The sequence below is a fragment of the Neolamprologus multifasciatus genome, chromosome 7, assembly GCF_963576455.1.
Source record: "Neolamprologus multifasciatus chromosome 7, fNeoMul1.2, whole genome shotgun sequence".
Taxonomy (NCBI): Eukaryota; Metazoa; Chordata; class Actinopteri; order Cichliformes; family Cichlidae; genus Neolamprologus; species Neolamprologus multifasciatus.
The window spans coordinates 1541909-1556964 of record NC_140445.1 but is presented as its reverse complement, the minus strand read 5'-3'; the positions used below and the strand labels follow the sequence as shown (position 1 = coordinate 1556964).

At 44.9% G+C, this 15056-nt stretch overlaps 1 protein-coding gene across 2 annotated transcripts in view; it reads right to left on the bottom strand.

Annotated features, from left to right (window-relative positions):
- Positions 1 to 15056, bottom strand: part of LOC146513407 (neuronal acetylcholine receptor subunit alpha-7) — a 121558-nt gene that overhangs the window by 66225 nt on the left and 40277 nt on the right. For both annotated transcript variants that reach the window (XR_014874930.1, XM_085165411.1), the window contains exons 7-9: positions 8037 to 8231; positions 4726 to 4812; positions 2942 to 3051 (exon numbers count right to left, since the gene is read on the bottom strand). Coding sequence is in view for 1 of the 2 variants with exons in the window: in XM_085165411.1 (XP_085021537.1) it covers positions 2942 to 3051; positions 4726 to 4812; positions 8037 to 8231 (392 nt within the window). In the remaining variant the exon portion in view is untranslated. The remainder of the gene's footprint in view (positions 1 to 2941; positions 3052 to 4725; positions 4813 to 8036; positions 8232 to 15056) is intronic.

The following is a 15056-nucleotide window of genomic DNA, read 5'->3' as shown; positions in this document are numbered from 1 at the left end:
AGAAATTTAAGAGGCTTATCCCTCAAAACTGTAAATACAAAAAAGTTGCACAAAATAGTTTCCCACCACAGGAAATTTATTTTGAGTGTCTTCATAGTTTTATTTATGAAAATACACCAATTTTTATACACTGCAGGAAAAACGAAAATAAATATTATAATGCAAATTTGCAAAAAAGCAGCATATGCATCAAAATAAACTATTTCCAGCAGCAATATGAGTCCTAAGCATCCCAGAAACCACACAGAAAGTCATAAAGTCAAAAATAACTTTTAAAAACACCAGTATAGGCTCACTGACGTCACTTCCGGTTTCGGGCAGGTCATGGCGGACATGCGATAGTTCGCGCTGACGTCTAATCCAACGTAGGAAGTGTTACAAACAGCTGACCGGATCGGCAAAGCGTGTTTCTGGAATATTATGTTTTTGTTGCTGCAAGTGCTTTTTATGCAGCTTTTGCAAAGCTATATGTGGAAGGAAACTGTGACCGAGGACAAGCTGATGGCATAAGATGTAAGTACAACTCCTCCGGTTTCATATGCAAAAAAATTATTGCGCTAGCTCACGTGGTTGCAGAGCTACCGGGATTTAAAAATAGTTACACAAAACAGAGCGTGCTGCTCTGACCGGCTTTAAAGGGTTAAAAAACTAATATGAATTTTCCCCCCTCATGACTCCATAACTACAGGCAGGAATATATTTAAACCAATTTTACTTCGACTCGTATCACAGACTGACAGCTGTGTTTGGATTTTAAATTCCTTCAACAACGTTGGAATTGACCCTCCGGACCCCAGGAAGTGTCCCGGCGATCCTGAGAGGCAGACCGCCACTGCAGCCGTGTATATATGAACCATTTCTGTCCTGACGCCAGCCCTGTGCAACGACACCAGAGCAACACTTTGATTCAGAAAAACAAGTCTTAACCCTCAAACGAGTCTTTGAAGAGATGTGAAAAGACAAGTTTTATAAAATGTCATGACTCTGACGGTCTTACGTTCAGAGACATATGATTCCTGTAGAGACCCTCCTGTGTATATGGGGTCGTGCAAAGGTTATGTGACCTGTGCTTTGCTCCCATCTGCTCAGTCCTTACAGAACAAACCAATAACGTCGGATTTGTTTGTTGGGCTCGGCCTCAGTCCGTATCATAGGTCTGACTGTTACTGATGAGAACCTGAAACAAGGATTTGACTTAACCTGGCAGTCCCGTCAGGACAGAGCCCAGCAGGCTGAACGAGGCACAGGCTGTTTCTAGAAGGCTCTACTCCACCTGGAAACCAAGCAGGAGACCAAGACAACAGCAGTGCTGCATCCTCCTCTGTGGCTCTGAGTGTCGACCCATCACCAAGAAGGGCTTCACTGAATATGTGACATCTTCCATTCAGACCAGTGTTCAAAGACTGGACTGCACAGAAGAACTGTTTGCAGAAACATCTCAGCACTTCAGATTGTTCCAGAAGAACATTTGTGAGAACAGACGCTGATGTTGGACAAGAACACCTCAGTCTCCAGTCTAATCTAAATGTGTTCTGTCGGGTTGGGGCCAGGACTCTTCTGCACCAAACTGATCATGGACCTGGACCTTGCTTTGTGCTCTGGTGTGCAGTCATGTTGGAACAGGAAGGCACCATCCCCAAACTGTTTCTACTTTACTTTCCACTGACTCTGCAGGAAGTTGGCGACCTCTGCACCTCAGCATCTCCTGACCCCGCTTTGCGATTTACGTGGCCTACAGCCAGTGTTCAGAAGGTTAATTTTAACATGTATTCCACTACAGATTACAGATTACATGCCCCAAAATGTATATTGTAATATATTACTTAATATAGACACATAACGGGTACAGCAGTCCATTCTCCCTGCAGCACGGACTACACTGCCCATGATGCTACATTCTTTAGAGCTATACCTGTAGCATTCTGCCTGTTAGCTTAGCACAACAACAACAAAAAGGCCTCTCTCACCCAGGAAACACGCAGAGAGAGAGCGTCACCCTGTAACCATGGCAACCGTAACGCTGCCACCTGGAACAACAGAACGTAGCTGTCAAACAAAACCCAAACAGTCCTGACCCGCGACAATATGAAACAGGGAAGTACCGCCGTGTAATCCATTTATTTCAACAAAGTAACTGTATTCTAAATACCACCTTTTTAAACGGTAACTGTAACGGAATACAGTTACTCATATTTTGTATTTTAAATACGTAACGGCGGTACATGTATTCCGTTACTCCCCAACACTGCTAACAGCTGACTGAGGAATATTTAGCAGTGAGGACATTTCCTGACTGGACTTGCTGCACAGGCGGCGTCCTATCACGGTACCACGCGGCAGATGCAGTCTGCACGCCTAGTTTCTGATTTTCTACACCTGTGGCCATGACGGTGACTGGAACCTGAATGAACCTGAACAGCCTCGTCCTCCTCACAGCTTCTCCTTCACACCTCAGCGGTCGTCCCTCCTCTTCCTCAGCAGGAACATTCACATTCATAAGAGGCATCAGAGCGGGACTGTCACCTTCACACACGACGTGACACACACACACACACACACACACACACACACACACACACACACACAGGTAAGAGTTCTGACCTTCAGACTAAATTCTGCTTTAATGGAATCTTGTTCAGAGCCCCAAGTGTGTGTGTGTGTGTGTGTGTGTGTGTGTGTGTGTGTAGTCGTTCTTTCTGAAGTTTCTGAAGGAAGCTGCTGTAAAATAAATAGGGTCTGTATTAATAGTCAATCAGTTCTTGGAGCGGAGCCTCTTCTTGTTCAGAGCTCGTTAAAGCACAGACCTCGTTAAGGACCCGGAGCTTGTTAAAGCTGACTCGGCACAACGTAGAGACCAAACCGGACTCCTCGCTGAGAGATCAGCGCATGCTGGAGCTACATAATTAAAATGCAGAAGAAGAAAAGAAGTGGAGTGACTGACCCACTGTGGCATGTGTCCTCCGTCAGGGTCGTGGTGGTGATACTGCAGAACCAGGACCGTAGCGATGACCGACAGACCCACAATCACCATGGTAGTGGCGAAGTACTGCGCTGAAAGACAGACGTCCAGAGGACACTCAGTGCTGCTCAGCTTTTACATCTGCAACATCCTCTACGCTTACGTTTGTCTTATTCGTGTGTGGGTTACTCGTCGTTTTTAATCTCCCATAAATGTGATAATTGGCAGAATTATCAGTCGAGCTGGTCCTGCAGGCTGCAGCGAGCCCTTTCTGTTCATTTTAGGAGGCAAGGGGGGTAGTGTTGGACCAAAAACACCCAGCCCAGAAGATTTTAAGCTTAATTTGGAACTATTTTTAGGTTTTCATTAGGGGTGCAACGATACTCGTATCGATATTGAACCGTTCGATACAGTGCCTTCAGTTCGGTACGCATATGTATGAACAATACAAGATTTTTAATTTATTTTATAAACTTTTCTTCTGACGATGCTGTCTGTGTTGAGCGCTCAGTGGATCTGCGCTCGACAGTGCAGCCTAGGCAGAGTAGTCAGCGCAGATTCACTGAGTGCAGGGCAAGCTAGCGAGACAGAAGCTAAGCTCGTTGCAACATGGCAAATTGAACCTCCCCCACCCTCATTCAGATCTGGCGTTTGGAACTATTTTGGTTTTCATGTGACGTATGACCCTGAAGGTAAGCGCGTCATGGACAAAAGTAAAACAGTATGTTGGATGTGCCACGCAATGCTCAATTACATTGGTGGGAACTAGTGCGTTAGTGCAGTTAGCTCGTTAGCGCAGTTAGCTCGTTAGCGCAGTTAGCTCGTTAGCGCAGTTAGCTCGTTAACGTGTTGCCGTCCAGCCCCACGCACGGGGCGATCCGCGGTAGCTCGTTAACAGAGATTTGCCGTGTTGTGGCGTTAACGTCATTTCAGATTAACGCTGACAGCACTAGTGGGAACACAACGAATATGACTGCACATTTACTCCGACATCATCCTAGTGCAAAGACAAGTGGAAGCAGACAAAAACAACAAGCACGCATGCTACAAACTTTAGCCGAGTCATTTAGACAGCCGTTAGCACATGATTCTCCTTATGGGGACCTGATATGTTTAATATGCTGCTGAGAATATAGCCCAGAAGAAGCGTATAGTAGAGCTTTTATTTTGGAAAGAGACATTTCTCTGTAATAAACTCTCTTTTCCAAAGATGAGTGATTTCTCCATCAGATAGATTTATTTTATTACTTTGTTGTTTCAGCAACATTACATTTAAAAACTGTACTTTTGAGTTAAAATATATATTTATAATTTTAATAAATGACAAATTAAAAAGGCATGAACATTTTTTTTTGTATCGAAAAAATATCAAACCGTGACACCAAAGTATTGAACCGAACCGTGAATTTTGTGTATCATTGCACCCCTAGTTTTCATATATATATATATATATATATATATATATATATTTAGTCCTGGGAACAGCTAAGATACTGCACAGGACCCTCAAGCTCCCAGGCCTCTGGTAGAGGACCCGAGCTTGAAGGATAAACCGAGTAAAATACATCATGGCTGTACTGGGAAACCGAAAGTAATGATGGAGAGTAAGTTTTCCTCAGCCTACAGCTCAGGATGGATTTTATATGGTGATTATGAGCAGCCAGCAACAGGTTTCCTGTGCTGGCTTCCAATTATAACTCCATCACAGGAAGAGATAAGATGATGGAGGGATTAAGGATGAGCGGCGTAATCTGAGTGAGGCTCACCTATGAGCGGAACGGAGTCTGAGGTCGCCGGCATGATCTCGGCCACGAGCAGCATGAAGACGGTCAGAGAGAGCAGCACGGTGATACCTGCAGGCACAAACGTGTCATCAGCTTCATGTTTGTAGTGCGCTCATCGATTTCACAGTATTCTGACATCTTGTATGATTTTATATTCAATACAAGCTTATTCGTTTTATTTCGTTTCGAACCTTTTTGGAAATGTGGAGGATCTAATGTGCTGGTTTTTATTAACGAGGTGTCTCTGTCAGACTCATCCACAGCTCAAATTCATCACGATTTGCTGCTCATTCATATAAGAAACGACTTTAAAGCTCGAGTAAGTGAAATCCATCATTACCTTTTCATGCCTTTCTGTTCTCACTTATGATGATGGGTTTGGATTGCAGCGATGGGCGCAGATTAGGACAAAACGAATGAATCCCCTCGTAGCGCGGCCGCTGCTTTGAGAGGCTGAAACGATCTGCCGTGTCTCGCATGAATATTGTGAGAATTCTGTTTGGATCCTTGTTTCTTCTTATTAAACTCGCACCGTTTCCTCCCAGGTGGAGGCCTTTCTACTGTCTGCTTTTGCAGAGACGATGTGTGAAAGGTCCTGCTCAGTCTCGACCCGCTGGCTCAGTGAAAGTCGGGTGAACTTTGGGAGATGTGAAGAGTGATGGCCCTCGTGACATTCAAGTTTGATTAAGAGCGTAAATTAAAGTTCCAGTGGAAGACGCCGTGTCTGCCGTCGGTAGCTGGAGGCCTGCTGGCACCTCCGACTTCCTGTTCCAATACGTTTTATGGCTGATGAATATCGACTCTGAGACATCAGTCATGTCAGGTTCAGGTCCAAAACACCCCCGCCACCCCCCTGAGAGACTGAATACTGCTGGGACGGATAAACATATTTTCAGATTCTTCCAGCTGTTCAGAAATCTCTCGTTTCTGCTCTGATGCGAGGCCTTCAGAAAGCTTCACCTGAACACCATCATCTCACACCTGCAGAGCACTTTACTGCTCTTTGTGATTTTCTCTTGGAGTCATGCCGTGTTTGCTGGATCTCCTTCTGTGAGTGTTTTTGTGGCGACTGAAGGTCGTGTTAGTGTGATAGAAACCCCCTCGGTCATTTCAGGCGTCTCGCGGGACGTTACAGGAGAACTCCACAGCGACAGTCTCTCTCTGGGGATAAATCCATGGTGCACGACCTTGTGGGTGTCAGGAAAAACGAAGAGCACGCTTCTGGTTTCGTTTGTCAGTTTGAGTGCTGCTTTCAACAGAAAGCTTTAACAACAGACGCAGCCCTCATCAGCGATGACCCTCCGGTTCGGTTCACACCAACGAGGCAAACTGGATCTGATGACATACATCGCTTCAAAGAAGGAACACACACATGTAAAGGAAGCACTCAAAACGTGCGGCTATCCTAAATGGGCGTTCTTAAAGTCAGGCACAGAAAAGAAGATCAGACACCAGCGAGGGAGGATAAGAAGGACAGACGCAACAACATTGTCATCCCCTATGTAGCCGGTGTATCAGAGAAACTCAGGAGGGTTTTCTCCAAGCATGACATCCCGGTGTACTTCAGACCCAGCAACACACTCAGACAAAAACTGGTTCACCCGAAAGACAAAACGCCAAAACACAGACTTAACAATGTGGTGTTTGCTGTACAGCAGCGAGGAATGCTCAGACCTCTACATCGGAGAGACCAAACAGCCACTTCACAAGCGCATGGCACAACACAGAAGAGCCACCTCCACAGGACAAGACTCAGCTGTCCATCTGCATCTAAAGGTCAAAGGTCACTCTTTGAGGATGCCGATGTTCACATTTTGGACAGAGAGGACAGATGGTTTGAAAGAGGAGTGAAAGAAGCATCTATGTCCACTGTGAGCGACCATCTTTGAACAGAGGCGGTGGTTTACGACACCAACTCTCTGCCATCTATAATCCAGTTTTGAGTTCCCTCCCCAGACGCCTTAACGCCCACTCACACCCTGGGCCATCTGACCTCAGGAATTCACATGATAAGGTGGGGCCAGGTTTCACAATGAGCTCACCTGAAACTCTGGCTGATTGGGACCCACACCCAGTTTCACACCTTGGCTCAGGCGATTAGAGGATCATCAGGGGGTCCTTTTGTCCCTCTGTGGGGGGAAACTCCCACTAGGTTTATATCTGGGACTCTCCACCATTTGACCTTAGAACCGAAGAAGCTTCTCGGATGAAGGTGAAACGTCTTCAAGTAACTTAAAGAAGTCCAGACGCTTTTCTTTGCAAGCTCCTTTGACTACGATGACCTGGATGACTGAGAACCTTCACGTGTTTCATGTCCTCCTGTGCTGACATCCTTCTTTCCTTATCGTTCAATCAATGATTTAACGCGCAGATTTCCAGAGAGAAGCTCAGGTATGATTTTTGTCCCTTAACTTTACTCATAAACAATCCAGTTATAGTTCTAGTGTTGGGACTGAGCGGCGTCTGTCTTTAAAGAAAGGTCCATGCACCGACTCTCTTTTGTCAGGTAATCGCTGTTCCAGGTGGGCCAGGGCCACTTCAGCGAGAGTATAATGGACCCGACTGTGCTAAAGTTATATTTATAGAATATGTGCAGCCTCGGGTTATTTCACAGAGTTTATCTTTCTACACAGGATGTTTAATTGTCACATCATTTTCTGACTGGTGCAAATTTCAGCAAAACGTCGAACTGAAGCTCAAACAGGAGAAGCAGAACATCTTCTCTCACCCCAACCGGTCGCAGCAGATGGCCCCGCCCCTCCCTGAGCCTGGTTCTGCTGGAGGTTTCTTCCTGTTAAAAGGGAGTTTTTCCTTCCCACTGTCGCCAAAGTGCTGCTCATAGGGGGTCATATGATTGTTGGGTTTTTCTCTGTATCTATGAAGCGCCTTGAGGCAACTTTTGTTGTGATTTGGCGCTATATAAATAAAATTGAATTAACGACCTCGAATGAAAACATGTTACATCTATATTCTGTATTCTTTCTGTGCCTTTGTGTGACTCGATGTTTTGGGCTTTTCTCCATCCTGCTCTGTTTCCTGTACCTGCCTGAAAGCCTTCGTGTTGGACTGTTTCTGCTGCTCTGCTCACAATAAGCTGGAAGCATTTCTGTGTGTAATCTTTCATTTCTGTTGTGAGTCTGTTTCTGCTTCTTCCTGTTTAAAAGGACTTTTCCTCCCTGCTGCCGCCGGGCGCTGCTCATTTGGTTTTTCTCTGTAATCTTGTGCCTTTGCCTCTGTTCACACTGAACACTCGGAGTAACTGTCATCACCGATAAAGAGAGCTGAGCGCTCACCCAGGGAGATCTTCTCTCCGGAGTCGGCGGGCAGCAGGAAGACGAGGAGGGCGAGGGTGGAGATGAGGACACAGGGGATGAGGAGGTTGAGCCCGTAGTAGAGCGTCCTCCTCCTCATCACCACGGTGAAGGTCACGTCAGGGTACGGCTCTTTACAGCAGTCGTAGAAACGCTCGTTCCTCCGCCCAGGAACCTCTGCGCACAAACAGGAAAACACCGACGGTGACGTCAAAGAAACCATAAACCTCGTTCCTCTGAGGGGAAAATGATCTGCTGCCCCTCTAACATCAACATGTCTCAGCATGTCTTTGAATTTAAACCTATGACAAAAATATTCAACTGGAGATGATAAAATAACTTGTTTTCTATAATCATGAAGCCAACAGTTTAATGCTAAAATTAAATCATTTTTGTATCCACGTTTTTGCAGAAAAATTCAAATGCTTTGATGATGTATTTCAATAAGTGCATTTACAGAATAAGAAACATCATTAACCCTTTAAGACCTACCATAGAACCAAGTCTGCCAGAGCTTATATTATATGTTTACATGCTGTGGAGCCATTTTTGGGAGCATTTCAAGTTACTATACATCAATACAACCATTACAGCCTAAATTTTAATAATATGTCTGCATTAAGTGCATAGTAATTACATAAATTGCAAAAAAGTGCAATAAACTACAAAAAAATTGAAAATCGTTTTTGTTTTTTTAACATATATTTCTAGTTAGAGAAATTTAAGAGGCTTATCCCTCAAAACTGTAAATACAAAAAAGTTGCACAAAATAGTTTCCCACCACAGGAAATTTATTTTGAGTGTCTTCTTAGTTTTGTTTTTGAAATACACCAATTTTTATATACTGCAGGAAAAACGAAAATAAATATTATAATTAGGGATGGGTATCGTTTAGGTTTTATCTGATACCGGTGCCAAACCGGTACTTTTGAAACGGTGCCGGTGCTTAAACGGTGCTCGAACCGGTGCTTAAAGAATGGAGAACACAAAATTGGTCCAAAAACCTCTCATGTTCAGCTGTTTTTTTGTAAAAAGATAACAATGTTAGCCTTTTCTGCAGCTATAGGGCATATATGGTATCACTCTTGGCTGGAAGCAGCTTAAACAATGGAAAAAACACAAACTTTGTCCAAAAACCTCTCATGTTTAACTGTTTTCCACTTTTTCTTTGGTCATTTTAGCCTTTTTGTCCAGGGTGAAGGGAGTATCTGCCATCAAACAAGAAGACAGCCGCATGTAGCTATGATGATGTTTGCTAGTTCACCTTACATGCATTAATGTAATAACGTGGTTAGCCTACTCAACGTAAATTACACACGAACAACATTAAGCTACTCACGCAGAGAAGAACGGCTGCTGCTGCATCATCATCCTCATCATTTCTGCTACACTGGCAGGGCTAGGGGCCAGGACTCTACTCTTCAGCTTTTTGGGGGATGTTGCTAACTCCGGGTCCGATAACAGGCACCACACCCGCAGTAGATGTGCTCGGTGTGAGGTCTCGCAGCAAGCTATCAAATACGGCGCATTTTTCGGCTTTTAAAAAAAACGCTATGCGTCGCCAGGTGTTTCATCGGATTTCAGGTGTTACCTCCTTTCCACAGTATCACCTTAATCACTTGTTGCAGCTGCTGAGTTTGCATCTTTTGCTGTGAAGTACAGCAAGACTTTTGACCGCTTCGCCTTGGGCATTTTTAATCTGTAGCTCTGCTCTAAAAGAACGTACGTACCTGGACCCGCCTACTATCCCCGGAAACGTAAAATGATTGGCTAGAATTCAAAGTGTGTGACATCTCAGGAAAATAAAGCACCGAAATGTGCGCTGCTTTTCGGTCTGGTTACTACCGTTTATGTCAGAACCGGTGCCATCATGGCACCGGATACCGGTACCCATCCCTAGTTATAATGCAAATTTGCAAAAAAGCAGCATCTGCATCAAAATAAACTATTTCCAGCAGTGCAATATGAGTCCTAAGCATCCCAGAAACCACACAGAAAGTCATAAAGTCAAACATAACTTTTAAAAACACCAGTATAGGCTCATGAGGCCTTGATGGTAAAAAACTACATTTCCGCGAAAATGACGTCACTTCCGGTTTCGGGCAGGTCATGGCGGACATGTGATAGTTCGCGCTGATGGATATAGGAAGTGTTATGAACAGCTGATCGGATCGGCAAAGCGTGTTTCTGGAATATTATGTTTTTGTTGCTGCAAGTGCTTTTTATGCAGTTTTTGCAAAACTATATGTGGAAGGAAACTGTGACCGAGGACAAGCTGATGGCATAAGATGTAAGTACAACTCCTCCGGTTTCATATGCAAAACAAATTATTGCGCTAGCTCACGTGGTTGCAGAGCTACCGGGATTTAAAAATAGTTATGCAAAACAGAGCGTGCCGCTCTGACCGGGTTAAAACAGTTTCTCACAGGCTTCAGAGATATTTGTGTTTTCTTGTTTTGATCTAATAAATGTGTTAATGTTTCTGGCTCATTGAACGCAGCGTTTTGACTTTTCTTGTGTTTTGGTCTCTGTCACGCATCAGTTTAGTTACTTGTGTCTTCGTCCTCTGTGTGTCTCTGTTTGTGTGTCTGGGTTTTCCCCATTTAGCTCCCATGTTCCCCTCCTCATGTTTATCCCACGCCTCCTCGATCTGTCGTGTGTGTTCGTCCCGTCCTCTGGATGTGTCCCATAGCTGTTTCCACCTCTCGTCTCCCACTGTCACTTCCCTGTTCCCCTATTCGTGTGTCTTAGTCTGCCCTTTTCCTGTTTTATTTTGACAGCCTTGTGGTCGATGTTCAGTGTGTTTAGTTTTGCTTCAGGTCTTTGTTCAGGTCTTATCAGCAGAGCACGATGATGGATGCAGCGCCTGTGTCAGATAATGATAATAAAACACTCCTGCGGTATCAAGGCCAACGTTTGACGTCTTCATTTAAACCAACGTCATCTGGATCTGCACTAAAATTTAACGAGTCCTCCCGACGCTGGGAAAACCGAGTCTCTCCAACAAACAGACGGCGATCACGCGCCACAGACGAGAAGAAAAGCTGTGACAGGTGTGTGTGACGTGGCTTTTCCTCCAGGTAAACTGAACGGTCGCTGCTCGGCCAGCACGAAGGAGGCGAGTTCAGCTCACGCAAAGCTCGTTTACTCGCCTGCAACGCCTGCTGAGGACGGCTGACAGTAACGAGTAGGGATGGGTACCGGTATCTGGTGCACCTCCGTCACCTTCACCCTCCACATCTTCTCCAGCTGTTTGTTATCCTTCTTATTAATGTTGCTGTCATTCACTCCATCGATCACATCCTCTGCTTGTATACCACCGATATGTCTGGTTGGTTAGTCATCACTAGGGATGGGTACCAGTATCCGGTGCCATGATGGCAAACTCAGCAGCTGCAACAAGTGCTTTAAGCTGATACTGTAATGCTGTCAAAGGAGGTAACACCTCAAATCTGATGAAACACCTGGCGACGCATAGCGTTTTGTTAAAAGCCGAGAAATGCGCCGTATTTGATAGCTTGCTGCGAGACCTCACACCGAGCACATCTACTGCAGGTGTGGTGCCTGTTATCGACCCGGAGTTTGCAACATCCCCCAAGAACCCGAAGAGGAGAGTCCTGGCCCCTAGCCCTGCCAGTGTAGCAGAAATGATGAGGATGATGATGCAGCAGCAGCCGTTCTTCTCTGCGTGAGTAGCTTAATGTTGTTCGTGTGTAATTTACGTTGAGTAGGCTAACCACGTTATTACATTAATGCATGTAAGGTGAACTAGCAAACACCATCATAGCTACATGCGGCTGTCTTCTTGTTTGATGGCAGATACTCCCTTCACCCTGGACAAAAAGGCTAAAATGACCAAAGAAAAAGTGGAAAACAGTTAAACATGAGAGGTTTTTGGACAAAGTTTGTGTTTTTTCCATTGTTTAAGCTGCTTCCAGCCAAGAGTGATACCATATATGCCCCATAGCTGCAGAAAAGGCTAACATTGTTATCTTTTTACAAAAAAACAGCTGAACATGAAGGTTTTTGGACAAAGTTTGTGTTCTCCATTCTTTAAGCACCGGCACCGTTTCAAAAGTACCGGTTTGGCACCGGTATCGGATAAAACCTAAACGATACCCATCCCTAGTAACGAGGTCTCCTCAGGGTTTATCACTGGAACAAGAATCTGCCAGTGACAGGTTTATTTAGATTTGCAAATTATTTGCAAACCTTCAGCAATCTCTCTAAGAGTCACTGCAACTATCTGCTCAAAGGCTGCAACACTGATCAACAGTAAATGTGCAACACCTTCAAACTCTGCCCACCCGTTTTGTTTCGCAGATGTGAGGAGGACAGCGTCCTGGTTTTACTCGTGTGGCGGAGCCGTTAGCTCGCGCTGAATCATCGAGCCGACTGTGGTCAGCGTCTGAGATGCGCCGTCATAGTATTCCCAGAATACTTTATTTATTTAGTAAGACATTGATATCTGGTGTCGCTGTATTGGTACTGTGTAATGTGCTGTAGCCCTTCCTTCACTTCCTCCTCGTCTATTTCTGCTTTTAGGTTCATCTCTGGAGGAAGTGGCAGATAAAAACTGGCGTGCAGTACGCCCGGCTGCGTTTCATTTGCCTATACATCGCAAACATTGCTCACTACATTGGTTTTAATCTCAGCTAGGTGATGGAGGAGAGCAAATGGGAAACATGATGTTGGACTTTTCAATTAAGTTCCCTCTCAACGGCCCATTGGCTGAGCAGGAAGCCTCCACGGAGGCCGGCATTCATCCTCAGCTGTCTCTCTCTTCAGTTTGTACCGAACAGAAGCTCTGAGGCTCCCCTGAGACTCACTCTGCGACCACAGCTGTGACAGAGGACAGAGACGCTGCTGGATCACCTGCAGAAACAACAGCAGAGGCAGAGAGCTCTGGACCAGAGGTCACCGAACAGACATGACAGCATCACTCGGGTCACCTGACATCAGATTGCCTTCATATTGACTGTATTCACTGTCGGGTCTCAGTCACATGTGAAAAAGCCGACAGGCGTGCAGCGCAGACCCCGCCCTATTCGTTACTAGCTAGCATGACGGATTGCTATGATATTATTGATGTTGAACTTGTTTTATCTTATTTTGTTTATAAGGTTAGTTATTAGACTTTCCAACCGTCCCGTAACAAACGGAATCGTCTGGTATTCAGAGAAAATATTACGCATTTTGTATTGAAGTGAAAAGGAACAGTTTGTCCCGAACTTCAGCTACAATGAAAAAGACACAAAGCTGGATTTATTCTGTCTTTGCTGCACAGCTGCCTCTTCTTCTCTCATTCTCCCCCCTCCCTCTCCTGTTTCTACTTCAATCATTAAACTGATCAATGATCAGCTGATCGTCTCTCTTGTTTGTTTATCGCCCACTTTGCGCCAGAAAGAGGAAACCAGCCGATGTCGCGCTAAACAACAGCAGCACATTTGATCAGCTGTTGTTAGCATTTATTTAATATTAATTTCTAGTATCAGCTGATGTTTGCTGGAGCCACAGCTGTAAAGCTGCTGGTCATGATGGTTTGGATATGTGGTGAGAGGGAAACATGAAGATGAAACCAGGAGATGTCCTTACTGAATCATCAGAGCTGAACAGCTGATGGAGAAACAGGTTTACCTTTTAGGTGACATGGATGAGTTGAAGTTATGAACTGTTTCTGAGAGACAAATAACACCAGGATCCTTTTCTAAGCAGCTGACAGCTGGTAACTGTGCAGGGGCGGGTCTAGCAAAGTGTTGCCAATTTCAGGTTTTCACCATGTGTTGTAGAGGTTCAGGAGGTTAACTCGACCTACAGTCTACTTTCGGGTACTGTTTAGAATAGCAGAATAGGGAGGATGCTGTAGCTTTAAGTTTATTAGACTGATACATATATACCAACAAGACAGTGTCCATCACTGTGACAACAGCGTTTGTTTTCATTCAAAGGCTTTATGGTTTTTCCTATAATACCTGGTGGGCATGTCTCTAGTCAAAATGCCCGGGCCGATTTTTTGTCCCAGTCCAGCCCTGCCTCCAGTAACACTGTGAGGAACCTTGGAGTCATTTTTGACCAGGACATGTCCTTCAACGCACATATTAAACAAATATGTAAGACTGCGTTCTTCCATTTGTGCAACATCTCTAAAGTTAGAAATATCCTGTCTCAGAGTGACGCTGAAAAACTAGTTCATGCATTTATTACTTCCAGGCTGGACGACTGTAATTCATTATTATCAGGAAGTCCACCCCAACCAATCACAGCAGATGGCCCCGCCCCTCCCTGAGCCTGGTTCTGCTGGAGGTTTCTTCCTGTTAAAAGGGAGTTTTTCCTTCCCACTGTCGCCAAAGTGCTGCTCATAGGGGGTCATATGATTGTTGGGTTTTTCTCTGTATCTATGAAGCGCCTTGAGGTGACTTTTGTTGTGATTTGGCGCTATATAAATAAAATTGAATTGAATCCGAGTATAGGATTTCCAGGCTTCTGAGTGGGCAGTGAAGTATCATGAGGGCCGTAAACAGGAAGTGTTTTTGTTGTTGTTGAGGCGTGCAGAGAGTAAAGCTGCTGCTGAGACAGTTATTGTCTCCATCTAATAGTTCAGAGAGATTCACATAACGAACCCTGACGTTAAACCCGGCTGATGCTCCGAACACCTGAAGGACGCGTTTTATTTCAACGTACACTAGAGGAAGCCCCGCCTTCCCCCAATAACCTTTAAAACTGTTACCTTTTGTTGGAGCTGATGCTTTGTAATCAGTTGTCTTCAGTAGAAATGAGTCCGTCAGCTGAGCTGCAGATGTCCTGAAACACCAAGGAGCTCTCTGAGCATCTCACTGCGGTTACTAGAAGGTTCCTGCTCTTCACTGTAGCTGCTTTTCTCTCATTTATGGTAATTATTTTACTGCATTTCACAAAAATCTGCAAAGACCTGCAAATTTCCACCTCACGTAACCCATCGACCGTTCTCCGGTGGCTGTGGTGACTTTCCAAAATGTTATCCTG